The sequence below is a fragment of the Phocoena phocoena genome, chromosome X, assembly GCF_963924675.1.
Source record: "Phocoena phocoena chromosome X, mPhoPho1.1, whole genome shotgun sequence".
Lineage (NCBI taxonomy): Eukaryota > Metazoa > Chordata > Mammalia > Artiodactyla > Phocoenidae > Phocoena > Phocoena phocoena.
The window spans coordinates 43,446,874-43,474,466 of record NC_089240.1 but is presented as its reverse complement, the minus strand read 5'-3'; the positions used below and the strand labels follow the sequence as shown (position 1 = coordinate 43,474,466).

General features: G+C 38.7%; 1 protein-coding gene and 1 non-coding gene across 2 annotated transcripts in view; both read right to left on the bottom strand.

The window, feature by feature from the left end:
• Nucleotides 1–10,681, bottom strand: part of CLCN5 (chloride voltage-gated channel 5) — a 40,112-nt gene extending 29,431 nt beyond the window's left edge. The window contains exon 1 of the mRNA XM_065901413.1: nt 10,540–10,681. Coding sequence (XP_065757485.1) covers nt 10,540–10,681 — 142 coding nt within the window. The remainder of the gene's footprint in view (nt 1–10,539) is intronic.
• Nucleotides 9,091–9,163, bottom strand: TRNAD-GUC (transfer RNA aspartic acid (anticodon GUC)). The gene has a single exon. It is a non-coding gene; the product is annotated as a tRNA-Asp (tRNA).
• Nucleotides 10,682–27,593: the final 16,912 nt, after the last annotated feature.

The window sequence follows — 27,593 nt, the reverse complement described above, 5'->3', positions numbered from 1 at the left end:
CAGTTAAACACACACACACACACACACACACACATATAATCTAGGAATTGCTCTTAAGGAAACACTTGTACCTGTGCATACCAATGTTTGTATGCTATTCACTGCAGCACTGGAAACAATGAAAGAGTCCAGTAATGGGGGAATAGCATAAGGATAGCAGTAGACTGATGTATACTGAAATAGAAAAATCTCCCAAACTTACTATGTGATAAAAGCAAGTTACAAAATAATAAGTAGATTAAAAAAAAAATTAAAGTGTGTGTCTCTGTGTTAACTGGATAGAAAAAGAATTGAAAGGGTCATAACTGAGTTATTTTGAAGGGTTATCTCTGGAGTGGGAAGTAGTGAGGGAACTTTCACATTTTATATACATGTGTATTGTTTGAATCTTTAACAGTGAGGTGTATTTATGTGTTATATAAGTGTTTCTAAAAATAAAAATAATGATAATGCAGCTAGAAGAGTAGAGACAAGACATTGCAAAGGGAAGACTTCCATTCTGAGAGGCAGACCACTGGGGTATTTAGAAACAAAGCAGGTGACAGTTTCTGTAGAACACTAGGCGGAAAGCACCAAGAGGAAGATGACTTAACTAAATTTTTACATGAAAGTCAATGGGAGGACTTCCCTGGTGGCGCAGTGGAGTTAAGAATCCTCCTGCCAATGCAAGGGATACAGGTTCCATCCCTGGTCTGGGAAGATCCCACACGCCGTGGAGCAACTAAGCCCGTGTGCCACAACTACTGAGCCTGTGCTCTAGAGCCTGTGAGCCACAACTGCTGAGCCCACGTGCCGCAACTGCTTAAGCCCACACACCTAGAGCCTGTGCTCTGCAACAAGAGAAGCCACCGCAATGAGAAGCCCGCACACTGCAACGAAGAGTAGCCCCCACTTGCCGTAACTAGAGAAAGCCCACGCACAGCAACAAAGACCCAACAAAGGAAGGGAAGGAAGGGAAGGAAGGAGGGTAAGGAAGGGAGGGAGGGAGGGAGGGAGGGGGTGGGGAGGGAGGGAGGGAGGGGGTGGGGAGGGAGGGAGGGAGGGGGTGGGGAGGGAGGGAGGGAGGGAGGGAGGAAGGAAGGAAGGAAGGAAGGAAGGAAGGAAGGAAGGAAGGAAGGAAGTCTTTGTGATCTGACCCACTGTCCAGCAGTGAGAAGATACAGATTCCAACCCTAGCTCCATAACTCACTAATTGTGTCACCCTGGGCAACTGTCTTGATCTCTGTGGGTTTCAGGTTCCCCATCTGTAAAAATGAGGGCATATCAGCATGTATGATTTTTTACGGTCCTTTCCAACTCTCGTACTCTATAATTTTAGCAATGATTATTTGTGGGTTATTCGTACATTGTGTTGAATGACTTCTGAGAAGACATTAGCTTTGAGGAATTCCAAATGGTATTTTGATTGCAGAGTTATCACAGAATACCCTTCTGGCAAGATCAATAAATGGTACTACCAATCCTTAGGAAAGTAAGATTCAGCTGAGAGATGAAGTAGAGCACAACCTGGGACCCAACACTTCCGCTCTGTGCCTAACTAGAACTATACCAACATGGCCACGGTACCTCTGGAGTACCTGCTAGCCACAGACCCCGGAAACACCCAGCACACACTCCTGAAACATCACAGCAACCCTCTCATCTCCCACATGATGCCATAAATTGGAACAAGGTGAGGTTCATAATAATCCACTCAGGATTTATTAGAGGCCAAACGCCCTCTAATTTTTTTCTCCCTTTGAGAGGGGACCAAAGTGGTCTCACTAATTAGAAAATAAACGGGGAGCTTCCAGATTCAGCTCTGGCAAGTAAAAAGCTCAGAAACTGTCTTGCTGTATACCTGAAACTAATACAACATTACAAATTAACTATACTTCAATTAAAAAAACAAAAAAGTTGTTGCTCCCATTCGTACAGCAAGAAAAAGCTAGACAAACTGAAAAATCAATAACTTTTCTTGGACCCACCGGAGAACTGCTGCAAGGGAAACTCTGACCCCCAAATCTGAAGAGACAGGCTTATCCAAAAAGACACAGAGAGATCTGCTTACCTGTAGTAGAAACTGCTAGAAGCATAACTGGTAGGGCTACTTAAAGGCAACTTTGATGAATTGCTGAAGGCTGTGTGTGGACTTGTGTGAGAGTAAGGATCTCCTGAGCCTATACTTCGGTGGCTTTTATCTCCAGGAACCCTACCAAGTTCTCAAAATGAAGAGCTAAGAAACATGTCCTCCTAGCTCAGAGGAGGAGAAGTGAAGAGCTATCATTGTGAAATAGGCCAGACCTGTCTCTGTAACAAAGGCCTATGCTCCAGGGGAAAATACTTTGCCTGAGCCTTATCCCAGTTGGGGGAAGGGCATTCTTCCCTCTCCAGCCCTAACCCGTCTCACTTAAGGGAAAAAAGCAAAGTCAGTAGGGGTCTGGGCTTCCTGGAAATGGGCTGGGAATGCTGAGGTCAGAGACAGGAGTAGGGGGCAGGGAGAACAAAAAGCTATAACACCAGATTACACTTTGTGAAGGTTAAAGACACAGGTCCAACAGACACTGCAATTTAATCAGAAGATTATAAAATAACCTGCTCCCCCATACCATACAACTACACCAATGGGGCTCCCATATCTTAATAACAGTGGATTACAGCTGCAAGACACAGAATCTCTTTCAAGGAATTGTACTTAAGGAAACTCAAAATCAAGAGAGGAGACAAAAACAAGGACACTACAGGAATTTAACCCCTGGCACTAATAATTACACCAAACATTAAACAAAGCCCAACTCCTAGCCAGTTTAACATAAATCTTAACACAAGGGAATTAAACTAGAAACCAGTAACAGAAAAATAGCTGGAAAATGACTAAATACCTGGAAATTAAGCAACATACTTCCAAATAACCCATGGGTCAAAGAAGTCTGAAGACAAATTTTAAAACATTTTGAAGTAAATGAAAATACAACATAAAATTTGTGGGATACAGCAAAAAGCAGTACTTAGAAATTTATAATATTAAATGTGTATACTAGAAAAGAAGAGCTAAAATCAAAAGATCTGAACATCACCAAAGAAGACATACAGATGGCAAATAGCAAATGAAAAGATGCTCAACATCATTTGTCATTAGGGTAATGCAAATTAACAACAAGTTCCCACTACACACCTACTAGAATGGCTAAAACCTAAAACACTGACAATACCAATTGCTCACAAGGATGTGGAGAAACAGGAACTCTCATTCATTGCTGGTGGGAATACAAAATGGTACAGCCACTTTAGGAGACAGTTAGGCGATTTCTTATAAAACCAAACATAGTCTTACCATATAATCCAGAAAATTGCATCTATATATTTACCCAACTGACTTGAAAACCTACACCCACAGGAAAAACTACACACAGATGTTTGTAGCAGCTTTAGTCGTAATTGCCAAAAGTTGGAAGAAACCAAGATGTCCTATAGTAGGTAGGTGAATAAATAGACAAACTGTGGTATAGCCAGACAATGGAAAATTATTTAGGGATGAAAAGGAACGAGCTATCAATCCACACAGAGACATGGAAGAACCTTAAATGCACACTGCTAAGTGAAGGAAGCCAATCTGAAAAGTCTATGTACTGTATGATTCCATTTATAAAGACATTCTGGAAAAGACAAATTTATAAAGATGAAAACGGATCAGTGGTTGCCAGGGGCTCAGAAGAAAGGATGCTGAATAGGTAAGACACAGGAGATTTTTTAGGGCAGTGAAACTATTCTGCATGATACTGTAATAGTGGATACATGTCACTATACATTTGCCAAAATCTATAGAGCTTTACAGCACAAAGAGTGAACCTTAACGTATGCAATTAAAAAGAAAATCTCAGAATGGAATGCAGAATGTGGCAAAAGAATCCAATTATACTACAAATTTGTGAAACAGCCTCACTAAAGGGGTAAAGGAAAAAGATGCTGATCCAAGTAACTGGAAATGAGTGGAGTCTGTAAGACTAAAGGTAAAAGAATTTTGTATAAGCACTTTACTGTAGTTGATAAAGTAGTTTCCCACGGAGGGTATGGGTTAACAATTTGAAACCATGCACGTACACTGGAAATGAACAGTTAAATATTGGATGGTGGATGGTGGGAGCCACGTTTCTCACTACCTGGAGGGGAAGGTTACAGATAAGCAAGGGGAGGAGGCAAGAATGATCCATGTGGTAACGGATTACAGTTAGAGACACCAGTATGATCTCATGTTCAGCTTAATATAGATGCAGATAGTTACATACAGATAATCTATTTACAGGTATGTGTAAATACGTGGGTCAGAATACACATATATTTATATTTCCTTACTGAGAGGACCTAGAAGCAACAACACTCCAACAGCAAAAAGCACACCTCGTGCCCAGATCTTGCTTTCTAATACCAATCTCCGCTGAAAGGAACTAGGGCTCCTTGGAGAAATGGCTCACTCTAGGACTGAGGCAGGAAATATATAACATGGGCCTGGAGCATATTGTAGTACCAGAAAGTAAGTAAGTGCTTAAGAAACCTGCACAGTGACAGGGGTATATCAAAGGGAGACAGAGCCAACTGAAAGAGCTCCAAATGCAAAGTCAGAAAAATTTGAATAAAATAAAGTAATAATGGATTATAGCCCAAAGTATTAAACAGATGAGTCCCTACTGATATAAATAAGTGAATGAATAAATAACTGAGAATAGAGAAATCTCCGATGAAGAACAATTCCAAATAGTGTTTGTAGATACTTCACCCTCAAGGAGGTAGAGAATAACTTCCTTATTCTTAAGTGTCAGCTACGCAGTGACTTCCTTAACCAAAGAACACATTATGGAAAGGATGAAAAAAGAGTAACTTCACAGTGGAGAAAACTGACAAACACTACCTCAGCCACGTGATCAAGGTGAACATCAGAAGTGATGAGTCATATTGATGGTATATACCTTTGATATGATGTGGTAAGAATGACACTTTACCTCTAGTCTTCCCCCAAGCCCCAGTCCGATTATGAGAAAAACATCAAACAAATCCCAACTTAGCAACATTCTACAAATACCTGGCCAGTAATCCTCAAAACTGCCAAAGGTCACCAAATACGAAGAAAGTCTAAGAAACCAACACAGCCAAGAGGAGCCCGAGGAGACACAACTAAATGTAATGCGGTGTCCTGGATGGGACATTAGGTAAAAACTCAGTAGACCTGAATAGAACATATACTTAAGACAAAAATATAAATATATAAATGGGGGAGAGATTAGAGGGCATACATTCTGAAATCTGACCGGGTATTTTCCCATTAAGGAACCTAAAGGAAGCCTTTAAAGCCTATGGACCATCACCATAGGCCTCATCTTATGGGGTCAGCATATTAAAACAGGTGAGGTTTATGGCCCCACGGAGCTTTTGATAAGGGCTACTTTTTCTTTTCTTCAAGCTCAAAAAGCAGCGATAACAATTGCCATTCTCCTAGGCTAAGCGTTTAGGGAAGTTTGAATATTATGAGGGTGACGGTTCCCAAATTCCCTTTCCTTCTCCTCCTGGCACCATCCACACAAATGAGTCAGTTTGGGAGAGCCTAACTGAGATGATGAAGGGAGGATTCTCCATGAGCTGAAGCCTAAGATGTTTTCTGTTTCTCTCTGAAGGAATACTATGATCTTTCTTTACAGCGGGGCAGAACAAACAGAACCGTTTCACAGCTTCCATGGTGGATTTCATGCACCGTCATGTTTTTCATTTTAAAAGATTTTTCCCTTCCCTGGGACATCGGGAGGTTATGCTGAGGCTGGCAGGGGTGGTCTGGGCATGTTCTCACACGTGAGGGGGAAATGGCCTCCACCTGGGCTTTGAAGTCATCTGTGACTCTTCTGGTTTATTCTCCATGTCTAATTGGTCCTATTGATCCCCACTCTGAAATTTCTCCAGAACTTATTCTTTCCCTCTCTCCATTTCCTGCTGCCTTAATTCAGGCCTTTGCTCTTTTGCCTAGATTGTTCAAAACTAACAGTTTAACTGGTCTTCCAGTCTCCAGCATACTCTTCCCTTGAACCTATCTTCCACACTGCCATAATTCTCTAAAACACCAATCTGATCACATCATTCCTCTGCTTTTAAATCATTTGGTGACTCCTTGGTTACAAGATGAGGTCCAAAAGCACAGACAATCTGGACCCCCACCTAGATTTCTAACTAGATCTCCCAGCCTATATCCTGCTCCAACTCTCACCATCCCCACCCTTGAAGTCTCAGGCCTCAGACAGACAGACTCTGTTTCTTGAGCAGAGGACGCTCTCTCATGCTGCTATGTGTCTTTACCTGTGCTGCTCTTTCTGCCAGGAATGTCTCCTCATTCTACAGTTAGGGGGTAGCAGCAAGGTATGCTAGGTAGAAAGACAAGGAAGCGAGGGGGAAAAGAGAATCGAAGAACATTACCAAAACAACACAGTTCGTATCTGGGTGTTCCATAAATGAATGAATTGCTGAACTGCTGACCAGGAGTTCCAGGCTGCGGAGGCAGGCAAGTGAGAACAGATGGACTATGAGAATAGCTCTGAATTTCTTCCTGTTACTCAAACCCTTTTTCTATTTGCCTCCTCCTCCCCTTCTTTCAGATCTCTGTTTATGTTTCTTCTAATTTACAGACTACTATAACACTACCTCAGATGCATTTAACCATGCCATGCATAATTTATTTATTCATTACTCATAAATCAATCCCTCCAGCCATCTGGAAAACAAGGACCACTCCTACTGCCTTTCAAGCTCCTTTTAACTAATCTTTTTAGTACGTGCCATTGTGCCTGGTACAAAGTGTAATATTTTATGCACAGTTTCACCATCAAATATCAAGGACTTTATGACCTTTTTTTTCTGTTGTTGTTGTGTTCACTAGGAAATCCGATGTGAAAACATTAAATAAAATAAGAACAATTAAAAAGCAAAGCAAGAAAATTATATCACTAGGGAGTATTGTAAGTGGACTGATTTCTGTGTGTGGCTCATGGAATACAGCCTCATTATTATACGGTCAGACGTTGGAAGCCACAAGTAGTAATTCGCAATGTCAAAATCTTGTCTGCCTCAGTTTTCTAGTTTATTAAATAGGAGTAATGGATACTTGCCCCAATCACCTACCCAGAGCAACGTGAACACAGAAAAACTACTTTGGTCATACAGATGCCATATGAAATCATTTTTCATTAGAAGCAATGATGATAACTATGCTAAACCACTCTGGTTTAGCCAGAAGGCTTAAGTAGAGGTAGCCAGTTTAAGCTAATGGATACCCTAACTGACCACTTCACTAGAGCCAGTAATTGGTATGACTGACTCACTGTGGTTGTAAGTACTCATAAATGGACATGATACACACATGTCCCTTTTATATTAGTAGGCAAATAGGAAAACCCACTAAATACCAAACCATGAGTACCTTTCTTTTATGAACTTTAAATTCAGGGGCTCTCTTCTACTGTCACTGCCCTGAGGTACCTTTACCAGGCAAATTTCTTGTTATCCTTTTGAACCTGTGGTTTTCTTACCTGTATATTCATCCCAAGTTGGGCACCTCCCCTCAGAGGAGCCTTCCCTGACCTTTCCAACTATTGTGGTATTCCCCAGTTATCATCTATTGTCATTCAGTTTATTTCCATCCTCGGAACTTATCACAATGTGTAATTAACTAGGGAATCTGTTTATTTACCCAACTAGATCTAAATTCCAGATCAGCTTGGATCTTATCTATGTTAATCCTGCCACTGTATTCCCAGTGCCTATAGCAGTACCTGGTTCATACCAGGTGCTCGAAAAGTGTTTGTTGAATGAGTATGTGAAGGAGTTTTGTCCTCACAGTGACAATAAGGTTAATTCAAACTTCTTAGCATGACATTCAGGCCCCAATTTACTTATTTGGGCTTATATTCTGCCTTTTTATACCTCTGTATATTATGCCTGTTGCTATCTCTGTAAAATCTTGCTTTCTGCCTCAAATGCTCTTCCTCCTACCAAATAATTTACCTTTCAAGGCCCTTCTCAAACACACCTTTTCTGTGAAATTTTTTCCAATCCTACACACACACACACACACACACACACACACACACACACACACAGAGAGAGAGAGAGAGAGAGAATGCGTCCTCTGCTAAGTCCTTGTAATATAGGGTTATAATAGACATAATAATGATGATGATTATGATAGCGAACATTTTATTGAGCATTAACTCTATGCTGGGTACATAAGCACTTTATATGTTATTATCTCATTTAATCCTGAAAACAACTCTTAAGAGGTCGGTAGGTACTATCATAAGTACTTATGTGTCTGTTAGGCTAGCTAGAATCAACTTCATGAAGGCAGGGATGGTGCCTTAAAGCCTTGCTAATTCCCAGAACCTAGCAAAATATCTGTAATGTCATAGGCCCTTAATACAAATTTGCTAAATAATGAATTCTGACAGTAGCTTCTTGTCCCCTGATTTCACTTTGAGAATGGCAATCCCAATCACTTAAAAGAACCAGACAATAAAGTATATAAATTTAATCTTAAAGTGATACGGTCCTTTCTAATTACAACAAGAAACTCAGAAGTCATAAAAGAAAAGGGTTATATACCTAGCTATACAAAAATTTTAAAATATTTGTAGATTAAAAAAACAAAGTTAACAAAAGCAAACCAGAAATAGAAAATATACATATTCAACCTACATCAGACAAAAGATTAATAATAATAATATAAAGGGCTCTTATAAAAAAATAAGAAAAGGGCTTCCCTGGTGGCACAGTGGTTGAGCGTCCGCCTGCCGATGCAGGGGACACGGGTTCGTGCCCCGGTCCGGGAAGATCCCACATGCCATGGAGCGGCTGGGCCCGTGAGCCATGGCCGCTGAGCCTGCGCGTCTGGAGCCTGTGCTCTGCAATGGTAGAGGCCACAACAGTGAGAGGCCCGCATACCGCAACAACAACAAAAAAGTGTGAGAGAAAATAAGAAAAGATAATCAGCCCATTAGAAAAACAGGAACATCATATGAACAGGAAACTTCCAGAAAAAGAATTTTTTTTGGCCAAACCGCACAGCTTGTGGGGTTTTAGTTCCCTGACCAGGGATTGAACTCGAGCCCTCGGCAGTGACAGTGCAAAGTCCTAACCACTGGACCACCAGGGAATTCCCCAGAAAAAGAAATTTAAATGGTTAATAAACATGAAAATATGCTCAAGCTCATTAATTTTAGAAAATTAAAACAATAATAGGGATGTATTTATTTATTTATCATATTGTAAAGATGAAAAAAGAATTATAATATTTAGTACCAGCAAGGCTGGTGAAAGGGGAAATAAGCACTCTTACACACTCATGCTACAGAAATGCTCTCATACACTTAAAAGATACACACACACACACACACACACACGCACATGGTTGTCCATTGTGGCATTGTTTGTAATAGCAAGAGATTGGAAGCAACTGAAATGTGCATCAATAGAAGCTTGGTTAAGTAAACTGTGGTACAGCTATACCATGAAATTGTATGCAGCCAATGAAGAGAATGATGTTACTGCATAACCAAATAATAGATAAGGGGAATTCTCATTTTATAAATATATTCCAGATAATAAGAAAACAATTATAAAAAGGGGAAAGGATTTGAACAGACACTTCATCGAAGAGGATATAAGGTTGGCAGATGAGCACATGAAATGATGTTCAACATCATAAACCGTTAGGGAAATGAAATTAAAACCATGATGAGATAACACTACATAGCTGTTAGAATGGTTAAAGTTAAAATTACTGAAAATACTAAGAGCAGAACAAGTGGAAGAACTACCATACATGGCTAGTTCAGATGCAAAATGGTACAGCCACTCTGAAAAATGGTTTGGCAGTTACTTACAAAGTTCAGCATACATTTATCACACAATCCAGTGATCCCACTCCGGGGTATACTACTCAGCAAGAGAAAGGAATGAACAACTTAAATGAATCTCCAAGGCGTTAAGCTGAGTGAATGAAGTCAGTCTCAAAAGTTGAAACTATGTGACTCCATGTATATGACATTCTCAGAAAGGAAAAACTATGGGACAGAGAACAAATCAGTGGTTACCAGGGCTTGGGGGTCAGGGAGGGCTGACTGCAAAGGGTAATAAGAAGGAATGCTTTGGGGGTGTTGAACTGTTCTTACCCTGTCAGTGGTGGTAATTACAAGTATCTACGCATGTGTTAAAATTCATAGGACTGTGTGCCAGGAGATAAATAAATGTTATTGTATGTACATTGGAAATAATTTTTAAAAAGATAAATTGGGGGCTTCCCTGGTGGCGCAGTGGTTGAGAGTCCGCCTGCCGATGCAGGGGATGAGGGTTCGCGCCCCAGTGTGGGAAGATCCCACATGCCGTGGAGCGGCTGGGCCCGTGAGCCATGGCTGCTGAGCCTGCGCATCCGGAGCCTGTGCTCCGCAACGGGAGAGGCCACAACAGTGAGAGGCCCGCGTACCGCAAAAAAAAAAAAAAAAGATAAATTGTCATCAGCAGTAATGATACCTTCTATTTCTCCATCTAAGGGAGGAACATCATCTCTCATGGAGAAATCCATAGCTGTCCCTGGTATGTCCATCAAGTCCTCATCACTGGAGCTGCTCTGGAAGCTATTGAAACTCCCCTGCTGAAAGCCTCTGTTATCCATGGCTCCTGTACAGAAAAAAAAAAAACAGGAGGCTTATTACAATGATTTCCAAGCCCCTTACCACTTATTCTTTTTTTATTGTGGTAAATAAACATAACATAAAATTTACCACTTAAACCGTTTTAAACTGGCAATTCAATAGCATTTAGCACATTTACAATGATGTGCAATCATCACTATCCATTTCCAGAAATTTTTCATTATCTCAAACAGAAACTCGCTACCCAGTAAACATAACTCCCCATCTCCCTCCCACCCCAGCCCCTTATAACCTCTATTCTCTTTCTGTGTCTGTGATTTGCTGATTCTGGATATTTCATATAAATGTAATCATATAAGATGTGGGCTTTTGTGTCTGGCTTCTTTCACTTCTCATAATTTTTTCAAGGCTCATCCATGCTGTAGCATGTATCAGTACGACATTCCTTTTTAGAACTGAATAACACCCATTGTATGGATATACCACATTTTATTTATCCATTTATCAGTTGATGGACATTTGGGTAGTTTTCACCTTTTGGGTTACCACTTATTCGTATGTCCTCTTTCGTGCTCTTATTTTGACAGTATAGACATACAAACCACTTAGCATAGTCAGTTACCCTCCAGATATAACATACCGCTACCCTTACCATGTAGTTGATATTGGTTTTTTGAGAACCATTGCAAATAAGCAAATCAAATGAGGACATGCATACAAAACTCATGGGAGTTCACAATAAAAATCTGAAATAAAAACTAGACAGCAGTATTCAGAAATGTGCTAGCCATCTGGGAGTGGAAAAATATTATTTTATGCCTCCGGCTCTCCCAGAGTTCTTAACACAATATAGATGCACAGAAATACTGGGAAAAAGAGGCATACTGTGCTGTTCAATGTTGTTCTCTGCTCAAGAATTTAATATTAAAGATGAAACACTTTTCACATCCCAAGTGGGAATCTTCAGATCATAACATTTTATTCAAAAAAATCTTAGTATATTGATCTTTTTTTTTTAAAAAAAAAAAACAGCATTACAGCCAACTTTATCTAGCCCTGCACCACCACCACCCCAGTTTTTGATGAAATCTTGATCAAGTTTCATAGCCAGCAAAGTTCTATTCGATTAGGCAAATAATACTATTTTTTTAAATTTCATTCATTCATTCATTTTATTTTTGGCTGCATTGGGTCTTTGTTGCTGTGTGCAGGCTTTCTCTAGTTGCAGCGAGCGGGGGTGCCTCTTCGTTGTGGTGCGCGGGCTTCTCATTGTGGTGGCTTCTCTTGTTGTGGAGCACGGGCTTCAGGCGCGCGGGCTTCAGAAGTTGTGGCAAGCGGGCTCGGTAGTTGTGGCTCACGGGCTCTAGACACAGGCTCAGTAGTTGTGGTGCACAGGCTTAGTTGCTCTATGGCACGTGGGATCTTCCCGGACCAGGGCTCGAACCCGTGTCCCCTGAATTGGCAGGCAGATTCTTAACCACTGCACCACCAGGGAAGCCCTAAATAATACTCTTTTAAGAAACTTCTTACTCTGGGTTATCAGAATTATGTGCAAGAATGTGGTAAATACCAAATCCGTTAAATTAAACTTTAGGGGGACTTCCCTGGTGGTCCAGTGGTTAAGACTCTGTGCTCCCAATGCAGGGAGCCCGGGTTTGATCCCTGGTCGGGGAACTAAGAGCCCACATACTGCAACTGGAGAGCCCGTATGCCACAACTAGAGAAGCCCGTGCACTGCAATGATGACCCCGCGCAGCCATAGTTAATTAATTAATTAATTTAAAATTAATTAATTAAATGTTAGGCCTAAAAACTTGGAATCACAGCAGTTAAATTAAATATTTTAAACATTGAGCATAAAGGAGAAAGAAGCAACATTTACCAGGATTTCAATTAATTTTCAGGCCCTGGGCCATGCGCTTAAAGTGAACACTTTCACTTAATTTTTCCAGCGTTCCTAAGCTGTGGCATTAGCACTCCTAGTGCAGATGAGGAAACCAAAGCTCAGAGAGACTAAGTAACTTGCCCAGTTAGTGTTTTTAAAAGACGGTAAGCTCCAAATCATGTGTTCAGTTTCACAACATCTCACTTATGATAAAGAGGTCAGCCTGAAGGAGGAGGTCAGCATGAGTGACATTTATGAACCACCTATTATGTATGAAGCATTGTGGGATAGTGGGACAGATACAGAAATGATGCTGGGTAGGCCAGATGAGATGAAGATTGACAGGCAAAGACTTGGGAGTTATCAACATCAAGGTGATGACTGAAATCAAGAGAACAGATATTCTAAGGGAAATCTGCCATTCACTTATGGATAAGGATGAATATAAATAAAAGAAACACATTCTCAGCAACATTCTTTAGTATACACCAACAGCTTGAACTCTGTGCAGACATGAATCTAAACAACAGGTTCTCCAGGAACATTACCATGCTTCCATGGTGACATATGGTCAGGTGGAGACGGTAGGGTCATTTACCCAGAGGTACTAATAATTTAGAAAATTATCTATCATAAAACCATTCCCTCAGCTACAAAACCTCTAACCTTCCTATGTGGATCAAATGTTTCCTAGGATACTAAGAATCCATGCTTTGCATCTTCAGCCCAGCTCCCTCGCTGCCAGCCAATCCTTCATCCTCGCTAGACTCTTCCTCCTGCTCTATCCTGCTTCCTTCACGCCCCTTCTCTGAGCACACCTGCAAAAATGCACTTACACGAATTCCTCTGAATTATGATTCTAAGCAAGAAGGTGACAAAAGCAGACTCTGCTGCTGCTTCCAAGTCTAACCTGACTACCACGGATCCTTAGCAGGTTTTTCCTATTACCAACGACACACAGGAAATTCTGAATCTCTCAGTCTTCCCTCCTGTCATCCAGGAAGAAGTGTCTTTAATCTTTATTTAAGAAAAAAATTAGTCTCTCTATTTTGTTCTTGATCTGACTGAGATAACAGAACCTTACCTGCCTTACTCTGAGTTACTTTATCTTATCCTTTAAGGAAACCTACTATCTCTAGCCCTCATCTCTATCTCAAGCTCCAGTCCTTAATTTCCAAGAATTCCATTTGACACTTCCGTTGCTGCTTCAAACTCAACAGGATGAAAATGAAAAACAAGCAGAAATAACATTAGCCTAAACACAAATAACAAAATCCAAACAAGGCATGTTTCCTGCCCTCACCCCTCACATCAACTTTCCCTTTTAAATGTAGGTGGCATCAGAGTCAATAGTTGTACTTAATATTTGTCTAACTCTGGGATTTACTACGTTCAACGAACCTATAAAAGCAATCTCAAAAGTAGGTATTCCAGGTTTCTAGAAATCTTAACGGAAAACGAGCACCATTTTAGCTGATGAGAAGAACTTGGGAGATTTTCTTTCTGTTTAAATTCATCCAACGCCTGTGAATTCCAGTGACTAGCACTGAAAGTAGGCAAGAAAATTTGCAAAATGATGCACAATCCTTTCCCTCTCTCTTCACTGGTTATGTGCTTCATTCAGGAAATGATTTAAAATACAGTTTCAGCAACTCTACATTAGCCACACAAATCATAGGAAGAAAAAGTATGGGGAGTCCAAAAATAATTTATATTTGGCTTTGGAATATGTCCTGTAGTCATATTTTCAGAAGGTGTACCTATTGTTCTGGGAATTCATTAAAACAAAATAATGACGCTACAAGATGAAGACTCAACAAAGGAGAAGCTGGAAAACTCTTCCGTTTCCCCATTAGGACCTTACAAACTCCTTCCTGTAAGCCACTGACACAGAACAACCCAGCTAAATTGAGCTGCCTCATTTCAAACATTTCGTGGAACATTACCTGGTTCAGTGTTTGGGTTATAAAGTGCTTCCTTAATAAGTACATAGAAATAAAGGGTCAACAAAAGAAAATTAGAAGCAGCAAGCAGATCAAGCAAAACAGATGCAACAAACTGGAGTTCAACAAAGAAAAAGAACATAATCAGTAAAACTCAAAGTGATATTTTGCCCGTGGATAATCCATTCTGGTAGTATTTGGTTTTATTTTGCAGATATAAAAAAGCTCCAGACAAAAAGTTAAAGCAGCAGAATAATGAGGAAATAATTTAAAGTTCCTCCAAGTTGAGATTTGATCCTGCATTTAGTTGAACTCCAAGCCTATTGCTCTTTCCATAACACTCTGGGGCTTCCCTATGACATGTCAGTCCAGAGAATGGCACATCTGGAATAAATCAAACCTCTAGATGGTCACAAGCCTGAGGTCAGCCAGAATTTAGGGTAGACCAGGAACAAAGTAACAGGATTTATTATCCCAACTAGTGGATTACTATAGGGCTTGTCATACAATGAAGGGTTATGGGGGGAGGGCAAACAGGGAAAAATGTTTGGTTGATATCTGCATTACATAGCTGACACTTTCAGTGCCTTTTGTCACCTTCTTGCTTAAAATCATAAGCTGGTTCCCCATTGCCTTTTGGGTCAAGTTTACATTTCTTTGTATGGTATTCAGAGCCCTATCAAATCTGGATCCCATCTACCCAGACAGACTTATCTCCTGCCATAGATTTGTTATACTCCACATAAGCCATGTACTTTAACACCTCCATACCTTTGCTCAGGCCATATATTCTATCTGAAATCCCACCCAGCCCCCATCCTCTTTTTAGCCTGGTGAAATCCCCTTCAATCCATCTCGGGCCAGCTCATACAAGCTTTCCCTCAACACCCCCTTTGTTCAGACATCTATGCTGACTGCATAATCTCTTCCACTTGAGTCTTGTGACTACACCGTATCCTTCTCATTTTTGTGGTCTTAACAACTCTAGTGTTGTTCCAGAGAAGGTATTCAATAAATGCTTATTGAGGAGGATTCTAGTTGGGGAGGAATGGTTAATAGCCAGTCAACATATTTATATAGCCAATACTCAATAAATCTATGCCTTGCACTATGGGGGTAGAGGATTAAGGATACAAAAAACATTTGTTACCCTGTCACTGCTCTCAAGAATTTATTATCTAGTTGGGGAGGAAACTTCCACATAATGTAATTATACAACAGCTAAGTGTTAAACTGTTAGAATAAAAGTGAAACCGGCATTTAGAAAATGGAAGGGAGATTGTAAGCTAGAGAAGCCTTCATGGAGGAAAGAAGGTATTCGAGGACCAGGAAACAAAATGGCCAAAGGCTTGAGATGAGAATGAGGCTGGCATCTGTGCTTGACTAGAGGACAGGGTAGCTGTATGTGAGCAAATGGTTGGGAAGCCAATGGAGTCACTGTAGTTTTTGAGGAGCAACATGATAAAAACATAATTTTAGGAGGTAAGTGTGGCAGCGGTGGACTAGAAGAGAGAGGATGAAAAGGCTAGGAAGGCAGTTCACCACTTCCAGTCTCAATGTAGGTCATTTAGGATGGAGGAAGAAGGGGGAAAAGGGGAGGAGGAGTGCATATTCCCAACAGCTGTACTGAAAGAGCCAGGTGGGGATGGGGTGGGATGGTGCTAATTTGGGGTATGGCATACTAGCATCTTGTTTAACTAGTGACAGCAACACATGTTGGTACAAACAAATTAATACCTCCATCTCAACTAGCCCATTTGGCAAAAGCAAATGTATAAACCAAATGGGCAGGCTGATACACACAACCCTTCAAATAAAAATATGAAGTATGTCACATATTCCAATGCTAACAAACACAAAGAAGCAATAAACTTTTCTATTTCTTATTTTGGTTCAAGAACGATAACTGTTGACCTGCACATGGTATTCCGTGTACATAATATGCCAGATACCACAAATGTGGAAAAGGGAGGATGCAAAAGGAAAAAAGGGTAAGAGAGGCATTATACAACCTACCAAGATACGAGTATTGTCTTATCACTTAAAAGAAAGAACATTAAGTCAATCCTAAGTATAACATTGAAGGTGATAAGAACTGGCACATACATAAAATCACCCTTTTTCTACCCACTATACTTTGAGCTACTTGAGGACAGGGTGCCTTAAATCTGTGTTCCTAAGTGCCTGACACAAAGAGAGCTCAGTAAATAATGTAGTTTATACTCCAGTTCCAGTTTTAGTTACTTTATTTTGAGAGGCAGAAATGAAATGCAAATCTTGGACAGTAGTCTCTGAGGTGCCTTATTTCAGAGGTTTGGGCCAATCCTAACCCAAGGCACCTTCTCTACCTGTCAAAATTTCAAGTAAAAAGTTCCAGGAGGAAATAACAGTGCTTCTTCTCACAGTGTGGTCTTCATCTGGGAGTCATCCTCACAGACAAGTAGGAGTTATGAGAAAAAACAAAACTCAGAGCAGGCAGTACGAGAACAGCAGTTCTCAAACTTTTTGGTCTCAGGATCCCTTTAGTCTTCAAAATTATTGAGGGACCTAAAGAGCTTGTATTTATATGGGTTCTATCTATAGATATTTACTGAATTAGAAATCAAACCCCAGAAATGTTCAAAATAAATATTATTAATGTATTTAAATATAATAATACTCATCCCATTATATGTTTACGTTAACTTTTGGGGAAAAAATCTATATTTTCCAAAAACAAATTAGTGAGAGGCATTTTGCAAATCTTTTTATTTTTTAATTTTTTAGATTTTTAAATTTTTTATTCTTACTTTTATTTATTTATTTATTGGCCTCACCACGCTGCTTGCAAGATCTTAGTTACCTGACCAGGGTTCGAACCCGGGCCCCCTGCAGTGGAAGCTCAGGGTCCTAACCACTGGACCACCAGAGAATTCCCACAAATCTTTTTAATGTCTGCCTTAAGAGGACACATATTCCATTAGCCATCAGAGCAATGACATTAGCACCTGTCATACAGCCTCTAGAAAACTCCACTGCATATTCATGAGAAAATGAGAATGAAAAAGGCAAAGAAGGTCTTAATATTAATATGAAAATAGTTTTGACTTTGCAGACCCCATGACAGGGTCTCAGGAAGCACAGACCACTCTTTGAGAATTGTTAAAGGAGAGAAAGAACACAGAATGGAGAAACCATACTTGGGCAACACTCATGACTGGTAAGAAGGAGGAAGAGGACAAACCAGTCAGATGAGACTGCGTTGACAGATGAAGGAAGTGGAAGTGAAGCAAACTAATATTTCCTATAAATATTTTTCCAGAGAAATAGCCTTGATATATAAAGAGATTGTTCTAATCATTAAAACTGAATCCCAACAGATGAAAGGGCAAAAGATATTGGTAAGTAGATAATTTATTAAAGAAAATGGGGAAAGGGGTTTTAAAAATTCAGAGAAATTAAAATTGAAACAATAATATGCTATTGTCCCTTAGCATTTCTTTAGTTTTATCTCAGAGATTCTTTCTTTCTTTCTTTCTTTCTTTTTTTTTTTTTTGGCTGTGCCACATAGATTGTGGGATCTTAGTTCCCCAACCAGGGATCGAACCCAGGCCCCTGCAGTGAAAGTGCCAAGTCCTAACCACTAGACCACCAGGGAATTCCCTCAGAGATTCTTCAAATATGATAACACTCTGATAGAAAGGCTTTCAAGAGTGACAAATAAGATGGCTAGAGAAGCACCCTGAAGTTCAAGGACAAGAGCCTGCCAGGCCTGACAAAGACACCACTCATATTTTATAGATCACTTTCACTTTGGAATATATGAGTAAAACACCAAAATAAACTCTAAGAAACTGAAATATAGCATTACATTGAAAGATTTGCCTACTATAAATAAGGAGAGTTTATTCCAAGAACACAAGACTGATATCACAAGGGAAATTGTCGACATCATTTATCAGACTAACATAAAATTTTAAAAGCCATAATTAACAGATGTCAAGAACAGATTTTAAAAGTTTATATTTATTCCAGATTAAAATATTTTAAAAATATTCCAGGTTGAAAATTTGTTTCTTGACATGATACAGAAAATTTAAATTAAAACCAAGAAGCAAAATCTCATTCCCCTTGATACAGGAAGATAATGATGCCTCCTGTTGCCTATTATATTTAACATGGTAAAAGAAAACTTTAAGAGGAAAAAAGTGAAGAATGCATATAGGAAAGGAAGAAATATATTTTGATGTTTGGACTGCATGAATACATATCTATACAGCTCTAAGAATATTAACTAAAAATAACTAAAGGTAATAAATGAATTCAGAAATTATAAGGCAAATAGACAAAAAACAACTGCATTCCCATGTACTATCATATAACTAGAAAATACAATAATTTATTTATGATAGAGACATACACTTGAAACACAATATTACTGTAAAATTCATAAAATCCAAGTAGGAGGAAAAAAAGAATGACATAAATCAACAAAGAAGTATCATGCTCTTGGATAGAAAGTCTAAATATAGTAAGAACAAAACAGACACCAATCTGAATTGTATTACAACTATATATTAATCTAGAGTCCCTATGGCATCCTTTAGATAACTTCAAAGATTGATAGTGAACTTTACCTGGAAGAATAAGTAGGCAAGGATACTAGTGTATATATTTTCTTAAGTAAATATGGCAAACATAACCTGTCAGATTTTAATCTTCTACAAAGAAACAATCATCAAAACCTTATGGCACTGGATTAAGAATAGAGATTCTAGCAGTGGACACGCACTATTTTACGAACTTAATAGCTGATAAACCAGAAGCAACACAACTATAAGGAAAGAATCAACCACTTTTTAGTAAATAGTTGAGGGACTGCTAGATATCAAAATGGAAAACAATGTACAATTACAACATATACCACATTGTGATAAATTCCAAATGGGTTTTTTTAGGGTTGATTTTTAAAATAACACAGAATAGTATATTCATTCCAGATGTGGTGGACAGGCAAAGTTATTTCTGACCATGGACACATACAAAATGGATTAATTAATATGTACTAAAATAAATAAGTTTTTGCATCAGGGAATGTATGCAATAAAATGAAGTGAAAAGAACAGAGGAACAAATCTGTGTCATCATTGATAAAGGTAATAAAAAAGGTGGATGCACATATTCAAGTAAAGATTAAAGGAGGATTTCTGGTCAAGAATGTAATAAGGAGCTTGGAAGTTCTCATTCTCACCCTCACAATGAGAAAAAACTGAACAAACTGAAAATCAACAACTCTCCTTAGATCCATGAGAGAATTCAGATTACAGGACAAACTACTGTCCCCAAACTTAGGGAGACAGACAGGCGGATACAGAGAATCATAGCTTACACTAGCGGAACCCTCTTTGAGTACCAGTGCCAGGGTAGGAGAACCTAAACTGTAATTGAAGAATAGCTAGAGGCTTAGTGTGGACAAATTTGAGAGTTAAGAACTCGAAAAGGCCCAGTGAAGACCAGAGAAAAATCCCCTCATGCTTCCAGTAGGGGCAGGAAAATGAACAGGGCATTCTCTTCTTTTTACAAGGCTGGTCCTCAGGAGAAACTATTTTACCAACGCCTAACCAACTCAGCGGAAAGGAAAACTGAAGTCTAGCTCCCTCCAGCCTTCCAGTCTCACATAAAGGAGAAAAAACAAAAGAAAATAAAACTGAGAAGCACTTGTGAAGTTCACAGTCAAGGGGGCACAGGCTTGCTAAAAGACTGAAACATAATCATAGGACTATAGAACACATCCCTTCCTCCATGCCTTACTAACACATCAACAGGGCTCATGAATAACAATAGGAGAATATAACTATAAGAACTGCAAAACCCAAATACATATGAGAGACAAAAACAAAGACATTAGAGAAAATTTTAGCCTCTGACACATACAGATACAGCAAACAGTAAACATATCCTAACCCCCATCCAGATAAACATAAAATCTCACACTAAAGGCCTATTTACTTTAGTTACTTTTACCCAGTATATCATTGTCCAGCTTTCAAAAAAAATTCCAAGGCATACTAAAAGACCAGGAAAAAAAAAACACAGCATGTAGAGACAGAGCAAGCATCAGAACCAGAGTCAGATGTGGAAGGAATGTTGGAATTTTCAGAACAGCAATTTAAAGTAACTATGATTAATATTCTAAGGGCCTTGGAAAAGGTGGACAACATGCAAGAACAGATGGGTAATGTAAACAGAGAGATGGAAACTAAAAGAAAAAATCAAAAGGAAATACTAGAAATGAAAAATGTAAAAAAAAGGTGAAGAATGTATTTGATAGATGCATCAACAGACTGAACACAGCAGAGGAAAAGGATCAGCAAGTTTGAAGAAATGTCAATAGAAACTTCTAAAACTGAAATGCCAAGAGAAAAGAAGAATAAAAAAAATGAAAAGAATATCAAGAGCTGTGGGACAATTACAAAAGGTGTAACATACGCATAACGGCAATAACAAGAAGAAATGCTGCAAAAGAAATATTTGAAGCAATAATAATGAAGCAATAATGAAGCAATAAAAACCACAGGTCCAGAAAGCTCAGAGAACATGAAGGAGGATAAATATATACATACATACATACTACAACTAGGCATATAATACACAAACTGCAGAAAATCAAAGTCTTGAAAGTAGCCAGAGGAATAAACACCTTACCTATAGAAGAGCAAAGATAAGAAATACATCAGACTTCTCTTCAGAAACCACGCAATCAAGAAGAGAGAAGAGTGAAAAATATGAAGTATTGAAAAAAAATACCAATCAAGAATTCTGAATCCAGAGAAATTATCCTTCAAAACTGAATGAGAAATAAAGACTTTTCTCAGAAAAGCAAAAATTGAGGTAATTTGTCAGCAGTAGACCTGCCTTTCAGGAAATGTTAAAAGATATTCTTTAGAAAAAAGAAAAACAATAGAGGTCAGAAACTCATATCTATGTAAAGAAAGGAAGAGTGCTAGAGAAAGAATAAAGTAAAATAAGATATTTTTTAATTCTTAATTGATCTACAGACAACAGTTTGTGCAAAATAATAACAGCAACAATATTCAGTGATGATATCTTATGGATAAGTGAAATGAAAGATAGGAATATTATAAGGGACAGAGGGAGGAACTGGGAATACTCTGAAAATAAGGTACTTGCATTATTACTCATTAAGTAGAATTGCGTTATTTGAAAGAAGACTTAGATTAGCTGTAAATGTATATTGCAAACATAAGGGCAACCACTAAAAAAAGTAAAAAGATAAAAAGGAAAGGAAAAAGTATGATTAATATGCTAAGAAAGGAGGAAAAATGGACTCATACAAAATGTTCAATTAAAACTAGAAGGCAAAGAAAGAGTGGAAGATAAAATAAGAAAACAACAAGGACAACAAATAGGAAACAGTAACAAATATGACAGATAATGTGAACTCAACATATCAGTAATCACTTTAAACATCAATAGTCTATTAAATATACCAATTAAAAGGCAGAGACTGCCATAGTGGATAAAAATACAACACCCAACTATGTTGTCTATAAGAAACCATGCTAACACTAATTAAAAGGAAGCTAGAGTAGCTATATTAATTTCAGAAAAAGCTAACTTCAGAGCAAGGCAAATTGTCAGGGATAAAGAGGTACATTACAAAATGATAAAGGGGTCAATTCTCTAAGAAGCCATAGGAATCCTTAATGTGTATGTGCCTAACAACAGAGCATAAAAATACATGAGGTGAAAACTGACAGAACGGCAAAGAGAAACAGATGAACCCACCATTATAGTTGGAGACTTCAACAGCCCTCTACTGGAAATGGACAGATCCAGAACCAGAAAATCAGTAAATACATAGCTGAACTAAATAGCATCAACCAACTGAATCAAGTTGGCAAATATAGAATCCTTCATCTAACAGCAGCAGCAGAATACACTTTCTTTTTTTTTTTTACACTTTCTTCTTAAGCTCACATGGATCATTCACAAAGACAGATGACATTCTGGGCCCTGAAATACACCTTAACAATTAAAAAAAAAACCAGAAATCATGCAAAGTTTGCTCTCAGATCGTAATGGAATTAAACGAGAAATCAACAACAGAAAGGTAGCTGGAAAAACCAAAAATACTTAGAGATTAAAGGACACACTTCTAAATAACACATGGGTCAAAGAATAAGTCACAAGAGAAATTAAGAAACATTTTGAAGTAAATGAAAATTTAAAATCAAAATTTGTGAGAAGCAGCAAAACCAGCACTTAGAGGGAAATTTATAGCATTCAATGCATATATTAGAAAAGAAGAAAGGTCTAAAATCAACCCTCTAAGTTTCCACCTTAGGAAACTAGGAAAAGAAGGGCAAATTAAACCCAAAGTAAGCATAAGAAAATAAATAACAAAAATTAGGGCAGAAATCGATGAAACTGAAGACAAGAAATCAATAAAATAAATCAACAAAACCAAGAGTTGGTTCTTTTAACAGATCGATAAAATTAATAAACCTCTAGCCAGGTTAACTAAGAAAAAGAGAGAGAAGAAACAAATTAATAATGTCAAAAATGAAAGAGGAACCATCACTATTCATCTTACAGACATTAAAAAGATAATAAAGGAATATTATTAGAAAATCTATGCTCACAAATTTGATAACCTAGATGAAATGGACTAATACCTTGAAAATACAAGGTATTTTCTACCAATACCTCACCTACAATCTACCAAAACTCACACAAAGAGAAATAGATCAGTGAATATGCTTATATCTATTAAATAAGTTGAATCACTAATAACCTTCCAAAACAGAAAGCACCAGACGCAGATGGAATCACTAGTGAATCCTACCAAACATTTAAAGAAATTATATCAATTCTCCACAATCTCTTTCAAAACATAGAAGCAGAGAGAATACTTCCTAACTCATTTTATGAGACTAGCATTATCTTAATACCAAAACAAGACAAAGACAAGAATAGAAAACTACAATATTTCACATGAGCACAGTTGCAAAAAGCCTCAACAAAATATTAGCAGATCAAATCCAACAATGTATAAAAAGAGTTATATGCCATAACCAAGTACGATTTATTTCAGGCATGCAAGGCAGGTCCACCATTAAAAAAATCAATTAGTATAATGCATTACATCAACAAGGCTAAAGAAGAAAAATTGTAAGAACATATCAATCGATGCAAAAAGAAAAAAAGCATTTGACAAAAATCCAACATCCATTCATGATAAAATCTCTCAACAAACCAGGAATGAAGGGGAACTTCCTCAACTAGAGCTAACATTTTAAACTTAATGGTAAGGACCTAGATGCCTTCCTGCTAAGACCAGGAATAAGACAAGGATGTCTGTGCTCATGACTCCTACTCAGCATCATACTAGAAGTCCCAACTAATGCAATAACAATTAAAGGAAACAAAAGGTATACAGTTTGGGAAGGAAGCAATAAAACTGTCTTTGTTCACAGACAACATGATTGTCTACACAGGAAAAAACTCCTGGAACTAATGATTAACTCTAGCAAGGTTGCAGGATACAAGGTTAATATACAAAAGTCAACTACTTTCTTGTATATCAGCAATGAACAAATGGAATTTCAAATTAAAAGCACAATGCCATTAGAGCTGTAAAATGTGCTGCTGTGGGGAGGACTAAATGAACCAGAAATCATTACTCCTTCTAGCCTGGAAAATCTCCAAATTAGTTTACACCATAGGAAACAATCTTTTTTGCCTGTATCATGAACAGCCACTCTGGGGTAGTTGAAAGAGTTTAAAATAAAGCTTTTCAATTGGAGATTGTGGCTATAGAGATACTCATCAGAGAACTATAACAACGTCAGTGATTCCCAGAAAGTTATCGGGCTTGGAGGGCAGGAAGCCTCTCCACGATGCATGTCATCTAGGAATAGATCATGTCACGAAATCTCTTTCTACACCACTCTTACAGAGAACCTGGCAGTGTTTTCCTAAATAGATGCCCTAGTATCAAAAGCTCAACTGATGGAATGAGATGTAAACCCTTAACATAGTAGGAAAATACACATAAAGGACTGGAGAGAAGGAAAGAGTTCAGGACTGGTTGTCAGGAAACCCAGTCCTGTGTCCCTTCCTCCTCTGCCTCTCTAAATATCAGTTTTCACATTTGTAAAATGTGAGGATCAAGCTGCTCCCTCACCCCACCCACCAAGGATTATAAACTCTTTGAGGGCAGTGGTAAGTCTTAGCTCCAGAATCACACATCTAGGTTTGGCCAAGAATAAAACTGTAAAATAAAAAAAAAAAATTAAACACAGTGCCATTTACATTAGCACCAAAAATATGAAATAATTAGGTATAAATCTAATAAAATGTGTACAAGATCTATATGATTAAAGAAATCAAAGATCTAAATAAATGGAGACATATTTCATGCACACGGACAGGAAGACTCAATACTGTCAAAGACGTCAGTTCTTCCCAGCTTGATCTATAGATTCAATGCAATCCTAATCAAAATACCAGAAAGTTATTTTGTGGATATCAACAAACTGATACTAAAGTTTATATGGAAGGGCAAAAAAGTCAGAATACCTCACACAATATTGAAGGAGAAGAACACAGTCGGAGCACTGACATTACCCAACTTCAAGACTTATTAAAAAGCTACAGTAATTAAGACAATGTGGTGTTGGTGGAAGAACAGACAAACTGATCAATAAAACAGACTAGAGAGCCCAGAAATAAACCCACACAAACATAGTCAACTGATCTTTGAGAAAGAACAAGAGGCAATTCAATGGAGAAAGGACAGTCTTTTCAACAAACGGTACTGAAACTGGACATCCACATGCAAAAGAGAAAATGAATCTAGACAAAGATCTGCAACTTTCACAAAAATTAACTCAAAATGGATCATAGACCTAAATGTAAAGTGCAAAACTATAAAACTCCTGCAAGAAAACCTAGGTGACCTTGGGTTTGGAGATAACTTTTTAGCTACAACACCAAAAGTATGATCTATGAAAGAAAAAAGTTGATAAATTGGACTTTATTAAAATTAAAAACTTCTGCTCTGCAAAAGCCACTGCTAAAAGAATGAAAAAAACAAGGCACATATGGGAGAAAATATTTGCAAAAGACACACCTGATAAGGGACTGGTACCCAAAACATACAAATAACTCTTAAAGAAGTTTTTTTCTTTTCTTTTGGGCGTGCTGCACAGCTTATGGGATCTTAGTTCCCCGGCCAGATATTGAACCCAGGCCCTCAGCAATGAGACTGCAGAGTCCTAACCACTGGACCACCAGGGAATTCCCAAGAACTCTTAAAAGAGTTTACACATAAGGAAATTCTGACTCTTAAAAATCATCCTGTGGAACACAGAAATCTGTATTAAAGTTATTTAAACCAGTGGTTCTGCAAGCGCACCGTGCATCAGAATCCCCTGAAGGGCTTATTACACAGACTGCTGGGCCGCCTACCCGAGCCCATCCCCGATTTTCTGATTCCCTAAGTCTGAAGTGGGACCTGACCATTTAATTTTCTAACAAGGTCCCTGGGAATGCTGATGCTGCTGGCCCTGTACATCAGGAAAGATGTAAAGTCTGAGAAAAATAAGAGCAAGGCCGAGCAGCCACCAAAATGGGGTTTTAGAGTACACAAAAAGTTACAGGGCACATATTAAACAAGTTGAGTCTTTTTTTGCAGAGTATATTAGGCGAAGTTGGGAGACAACAAGTCCCACTTATTTAAGAACTTGAGAAAAGACTGAAATGTTGTTTGTCTTTTCCTATCACACTCTTTCTCTCTCTGTGTCTCTCTCACCATCTGTAATACTGTATTGCTATACTGACCTGAAATCATAAATCTGTAATGGGCAATGGGCAAAGGCACTAAGAAAGGTAGGAATGAACAGATCAGTCTAGCTGAAATGCAGAGTGCGCTGGAGAATACTGCTAAGGCCTCCTAAAAATGCTAGACTAAATCTGCATTCTCCATCCCCTCCCTCTTTTCTCTTAAAGATTGATCCTAGATAGCATAACTCATTGGACTATCCCTCATTTCCAGGAGACAAAACAGGCTGCTGATAAGCAACTCTGAACTCTGGCACAATACCCTCTGCCACTCTCTACACCCAAACATGTATGTAGTCAAAAGGTGGATGGAGAACATAAGAAGAGTTTCTAAGAAACTCCTAAATGTGCCCACAAAGCCAAACATCCAATGCTGTCTATTACGTTCACCTCAGTTTTTCTAGCAACCAGCATAGTGGCTGGCGCATAGTAAATGCTCCCTAAATAATTGCTGGAAGAGTGACCAAACCTGAGGGAAGTGATGTAAATCTGAACGGTTCTCCTATATGATCACAATGCATACTTTCCTTAGACCCAGGCATATAGACGATGGGTTCAGAAAGCCCAGCACCTACATGTAATGAATATGAGGGAGGGAGCCAATCAGAAGGCTCAGGTATGGGAAAAGTGTGTGTACATACATGTGCAAGCACTTCCACCTACCTGCAATGACAAGGCCCATCCCGACACATTACATGTGTACATAACAGATAATGATGAAATCTACTCTTCCATATGCTTCCAATGGTCTGCTAAAAAGATTTGCCTTTCTGTACACTGAGAGGATGAAACACAAGGCTTATTTCCGTGCACACTGAACATGCAGACACAATGATAATAAAGATGTTTATTCTCACACAAATCCCCTAGACAGTAAGGCCACTGCATCCCTCCCAAAAGCCACTCAATAAATATTTATCAAAGAAATAAATGAGGAGGAGGGGGGAAGATGGCGGAAGACTAAGATGCGGAGATCAACTTCCTCCCCACAGATACATTAGAAATAAATCTACACGTGGAACAACTCTACAGAACACCTACTGAACGCTGGTAGAAGACGTCAGACCTCCCAAAAGGAAAGAAACTCCCCACGTACCTGGGTAGGGCAAAAGAAAAAAGAATAAACAGAGACAAAAGAATAGGGACGGGACCTGCATCACTAAGAGAGAGCTGTGAAGGAGGAAAGGTTTCCACACACTAGGAAGCCCCTTCACGGGCGGAGAATGCGGGTGGCGGAGGGGGGAAACTTGGGGGCCG